General features: G+C 37.0%; 1 protein-coding gene across 8 annotated transcripts in view; it reads left to right on the forward strand.

The window, feature by feature from the left end:
- Positions 1-4,217, forward strand: part of Kansl1l (KAT8 regulatory NSL complex subunit 1 like) — an 81,860-nt gene extending 77,643 nt beyond the window's left edge. For 6 of the 8 annotated variants that reach the window (XM_055616759.1, XM_055616760.1, XM_055616754.1 and 3 more), the window contains exons 7-8: positions 1,578-1,743; positions 3,949-4,217. In XM_055616759.1, coding sequence (XP_055472734.1) covers positions 1,578-1,743; positions 3,949-4,124 — 342 coding nt within the window. In that variant the 3' untranslated portion in view covers positions 4,125-4,217. Of the gene's footprint in view, positions 1-1,577; positions 1,744-3,948 lie in introns of those variants that run through there. The other 2 variants (XM_055616753.1, XM_055616762.1) reach the window with 2 other exon arrangements.
- Positions 4,218-6,048: the final 1,831 nt, after the last annotated feature.

A 6,048-nucleotide genomic window follows, 5' to 3' on the forward strand; every position in this document is an offset into this window, starting at 1 on the left:
CACACACACACACACACACACACACACACACACACACACACACACACTGCTGAGTTAATTTTGTAGCCATGAGGCTTCAAGGCTTACTGCTCTGCCCTGGAAAGCCAGTAAAGCAGTTGCCTGTGCCCCGCGCTGGGTACAGTTGTGGTTCTCTAGGATGGTCTACATTTGCTGTTAAGAGAGCATTCTTTGCAGGGTGGTAACACTTATGGAGTAGAGGTGGCCCTCATGCAAAAAGAGGGTTGGAAGTAGATTCTAAGTTTTCAGACCATATTGGATTAGAAGCCCTACTTTATCTTCTGAGGCGGAGTCTGCTACTGAAACTGGAGCTCATCAATTGGCTAGACTTGTTGGCCATTGAGTTTCCACAGTCTTCCTGTCTGCACTTCTCAGCACTGGGGTGACAGGTGCATGCAGCCACACCCGGGCTTCATGGGTGCTGGGTACCACATTCTTAGTCTTGCTTGAAGATTTTCTTTATTACTGTAAATTCGGTTATGATCACTTGCAAAACAGTATCTCCTTTGGTCAGTTTTATATTTATTAATGAAACTGAGAACATTCAGCATGGCTAGTATTCCAAGTAACCAAGATTTTAGAATTAACTGAAAAAACAAATTAGTATTATAAATGGATTTCTATTTCCTACTGAAGACAAAGGAAACAAGAAGGAACATGGGTGGAATAAGAAAGTCGGGCATAGTTGTGGGGATACACTTAATACATAATAGTTAATTTCATTTTAAAATACCTCCAATAGGGCTGAAGATATTGCTCAGCAGTTAAAAGCATTTGTTCTCGCAGAGGACCTGAGTTCCAGTCTCATCCCAGGCAGGGCAGCACACAACCCTACAGAAAACCACCTTTGAGAGTATCCATCACCCTCCTCTGGCCTTCAAAGGCACCAGACACATGCAAGCAAAACACCCACACACAATAAAAATCTTTAAAAAAAAGTTTAATCTTTTATAATGGAAACAGTAAAATTTAACTGAAAACATCTCACAAAAATGTGAAGCTTTTAAAATATAATTTAAAAATATATGTGTATGTGTAGCATGTATGCAGGTACCTAAGGAGACTAAAGGATGGTGTCAGAGCCTTCAGAACTGGAGTTAGAGGTGGTTGTGACCTGCCTGATGGGTGCTGGGAACCTAACTTGGGTCCTCTGGAAAAATAGCAAGTCCTCTTAGCTGCTGAGCTATCTTCCCCAGCCTCAGATGTGTAAAATTTTCTAGAAGAAATATAGTTTGCTTAAAGAATTATTTAAAAAGAAATTGAATATAACCAAAGTTAGAAGACATGCACTTTTATGGACTCTTTACTATATCTTCCTATGCTGTCAGAAAGACTTATTTTCATGAATATTGTTCTTTATTTTGAAGAACGCAGAAGGGGTCACTCCCACCTCTCCAGAATCATGGCCAATGCGTTAATTTCCCTCCTTCTATACCAAGGTGACTACTAAGCCAGGACTTTGTTCTGGTATCATCCAGATACACACTGCAATATAACTTCAGCTGTCTTTGATCAGGTCTTAAAGCATAAAGTGAAACCTTTATGTTTTTTCCTTGCAGACTTTACCTTCAAAAGAAGCATTTTTAAATACCACACAGATGCCTTATATGGGATCACCACCTTTAAGTTGGGGCAACTGGGAACAGAGTTCCAAGTCTCAGCTATTAAGAGAACATGTTTCAAAACTAGATTCCTCTTTTCATCCGGTCTTGTCATTACCATCAGGTAACCTACCTCAAACAAATTTGAGTATTTTCTATAATGAAAACAAGTACAGGCAATCTCTTAAAAATATTTTGCGTTTATTTTTTGGAGATGAGGGATTGTTGAGATGGGGCCTCATTCATTATGTTACCCTGAAACTATTTATGTGTATTGAGCACACTGAATATTTTTGTTTAATTCTCATAACCCTATGAGAACACATTGTGTTGCACTTTTTATCTTACCCATGAGCATATTAAGTTTGGTAAGGTGGTCAATCCAAGATCATTCAGCTAATGAACAATGGAGCCAAGAATTGAGGCAATTCCCCAGACTCTCACTTCTAATACAAGGGTATTATGTTGCTTTATCGTTGACTAATTGCCTGTCTTTATGTCACTTTGAGAGATGAGAGAGCCTCATTCTAACTTGTAACTCTGAGACAGTATCCACATATACTTATCCAGAACTAAGACATCCAAGTGCAGTAAGATTAGCTTCTTTACCTACAAGTTAAAGTCTTGCATTTGGCCAAAATATCAACACTCACTCTATATTGGATACTAAATAAGTGCTACAAGTATGTCTTTCATTACTTGTATTCTAGTTTTAATATCATATAGAAATATAAAATATACACAAATATAAACAAATAAAATACTTTGCTAAAAGTCCACAAGGTACTTTAGGGAGGTACATGGGAAGAACAAGGCCCTTCTCCAAGCTGTGATAAGACTTTCAAGAAGCAAAGTTTTTTAGGCAACTGGAAAACAAAATCTTGTAAACTTTGAACAGTGTTTTAGAGTGTTTAACTTCTATTCCCATTTCATTTTATTCTTGCAGCAAATTCCATGATACTTAGAAAAAAATACACTTAAAAATGTCTATTTACACGTAGATTTGCCATTAAAGTATAAACTTTGAGCCAGGCAAGGTGATGTAGCCCTTTAATCTCAGAACTAGGGAGACAAATGTAGGGAAATTTCTGTAAGTTTGAGGCTAGCTTGACCCACATAGCGAGCTCCAGGCCAGCTAGGGCTATATAGTGAATTAAAAAGTATAATAATAAATATTCATACACATACACACACACACACACACACACACACACACACACACACACACACACACACACTATATATATAAATAAGGCACAGCTTTTGAGAAACCCTGACATATATCCTGTCCGGATATATGTGATCATGACTAATTTTTCCTTTTGCTGGCAAAACATTCAGTAGTTCAAAAAAAAAAAAAAAATGCTCTCGAAAGAATGTTTCCCAGGGGGATTGTATAGGTAGGTGTTTATGCTTTTAAAAAGGATTTTGTTTTCACATTCCATAAAATCTTTACTTTTTGTGTGTTTGTGTGTGTATGTTATATGGTTGTTCAGATGCCATGTGTGTAGAGGTCAGGGATCAATTCTTTAGAGTGAGTTCTCTTGGTGGGCATGGCCATATCTGCTAAACTATGTCATGGCCAGGTTTTACAATTATAAACGAAAAAAAAATCCTCAATTCCTATGAAGTTTGCTGTGAGATGGCTCAGGAAATAGGTCACAGGCCTGACAACTCTATTTCATTCCCTGGGACCTACATGGCAGAAGGGAAAACTGACTTTCATAGGTCCCTGTTGTGGTAAACCCACACCCTCAACACAATGTAATTCAATGTAAAGCGCACCTTGCTTGTTACTTGGCTTCTCTTTGAGTATAAAATCCATACTCAGTATACTTTTTCAGCTGAATTTCCCTGGAAGGAAGACAGCTGCAGGGTGGATGGTAGTCCTTTTACACGTAGCCGCACGTAGTGGTCATGATGGAAAAGAATGTGCAACTTGATGTTGTTATGTATTCTGCTTACAGCAGTGCTTCCCTGTGTAATGACTAGTATCACAAAAACAAAGTCTTTTCATGATTTTAAGTTTTTGTTAAGGGCTTTTGGGGGCATTTGTGCACTCACCTGAGAAGACTGTGAACATCTACAGTTACTGCTCTGACAGAGTAAGGGAGGGTCTTAGAGTAGGGCAGATGCATGTTTAGTATACCTAGTTAGTAACTTTCCAAACATGGCTACCAAACTTCTTGGAAAAGTATTTTGGTACTTCTACTTCTCAAAGTTCTTACTGTGTAAACTTTAAGTGTTATTTATTAAAGGGAAACAAAATTAGTATTAGGCTATGGAAAGAGGTATTAACCAAAAATATTTTTTTACTTTGATTTTCCAGAAATGCCCCTTCATCTTCATTTTGAGACCTTATTGAAGAAGACCGACATAAAAGGAGAGCTTGCTGATAATAAATTTGTAAGCAACTGTATCATATCACCACCACCTGGTACGTCATTTACAAATCATGTGCATTTGTACGTGTTTTTACATCATCTACAATTTTTTTTATTTTAAGTAAATAAAATTTAACAAAAGACTAAATGCAAATCCTTAATTTTTAATACTTTTTCCATAAGTCACACACATACACTGAGAAACGTGGATTGCCTTCTGTTTGCGGCCCTTGGTTCTAGGACATGAAAGAGGGAGGGAGAGGAGAGAAGGTGATAGAGAGTGGGAGATAAAGTGAGGGAAAAAGGGGGGAGAAGAATGAATAGATGATGAACGAATGAATGGACAAACGAACAAACATGGGCACAATCCTGGGACACAATGCATGATACCTACTGAATGAAAGTTATTAAGTATTAATTAAAAATCCTATAATCTTAAAATATAGTAAAATTAAGGTTACCAATTATTTTTATTAGTTTGGATATTTAGTGCAATTTAAATTGGAGTTACAGTAGATTTGGTCATCTTAAAATATTCCACAGCTTGTCAAGAGTACTGAAGAGGAAAAAACATAAAAGGAACTAGTGCTGAAGAAATGTAGCTCAACCACATATAGAGAGGCATGACAAAACCATATAATGGCACAGATTTTATTTTGTTTATATTAGGAAGAGTATATCATGAAATGATCAAGAAAGCTAAGAATTATTCTAATATATAGTATTAGTTTTTCTTAGTAAAAATTTTACACACTTATTTCATAACATAAATCACAATGAATTGTAGTTGGCGGTAATTTTAAATTAAAATTAATATAATAAAATCTCAAGGAAATTATATTGAACTGTTTATGAGTTCTCTGAAATGAAAAAATCAACATATTCTGATTGTCTGCAAAGCTGTAAACTTAGTATCAAAAGAAAACAAACAAAATTTAACCGGGTTAAAAAATATCTACCTGCAAAACTCCGGAGAGTTAATATATGCTAAGTGGGTTTTATTTTTAAAACCAGCCATTTTAGGGCTGAGGAGGGGTGGAGGTGGGGGTCAGTGCTCAAAGGCCCTGAGTTCAGTTAAGAGCACTGGGAAGCAAAGGGATAAAACTAACAAAAACAAGACAAACAAAACAAGCCAAAAAAAAAACATAACAAAAAAAAGTGCCAGCTCTTATAAATTGCAGTAGTCATTAGATCGAATATGTAAAGGAACAAAGACCTCATTCAAGATGATGGCAATGTCTAGAGTAAACAAGGGTTTGGCAGGGACGCAGCATGAGATGTTACTATATGGAGGGAAATAAACTGTTCTGGTCAGAAGACACTTGTTAATTTAAAATGTCTGCTTTCTGTATCTTATCGTATACAGAAAACTTTAATGAGAATCACAAAATGGTTTTGTCCTTTTAGTTTTCAAGACAGGGTTTCTCTGCACTGGCTCTCCTGGAACTCAGAGATCTGTCTATCTCTGCCTCCCCAGTACTGTGACTAAAGGTGTCCACCACTACACTCGGCAAGGAAGTGTTTTAACCTATATTTATTAAGATTTCTTTTTCGACAATCCCAGGAACCAGGAGGTTGATAGGAAGATTGCGAAGATTAGGGAAGTCTGGGCTACAATAATTATTCCAGGCCAAAGTGGGACACAGTGTGACAGCTCTGCTATTCTCAACTCTTGGTCCCCTTCCCTGTTCTATTATCTGGCCACTATTATCTGGCTGAAATATTCTCTTTGAACAAAACTATTCTGAAGTTTATCTCAGAGAAAATGTTACAAGATAGCAAATATTTTTAAAAGATCAAAAGGAGGTATCATATTAAAGTAGGGTTAAAGATAACACAAAGGAACTAAATTAACATAAACAAAAGGCCCACAGACAGACAAAAAAACTTACTGTGTATTCCTCAGTGTAGAAAGGAAGCTCAGCCAATAAATGTCAACAACAAGGGGCTGGAGAGATGGCTTCGCTGTTAAGAGCATGTGTTCTTGCAGAGGATCTAGGTCCAGATCCTAGCACACACATGGCTGCTCACAAGCATCTGCAACT

Source organism: Psammomys obesus, unplaced genomic scaffold (assembly GCF_907164565.1).
Source record: "Psammomys obesus unplaced genomic scaffold, mPsaObe1.curated_primary_1811, whole genome shotgun sequence".
In the NCBI taxonomy this organism is placed as follows: domain Eukaryota; kingdom Metazoa; phylum Chordata; class Mammalia; order Rodentia; family Muridae; genus Psammomys; species Psammomys obesus.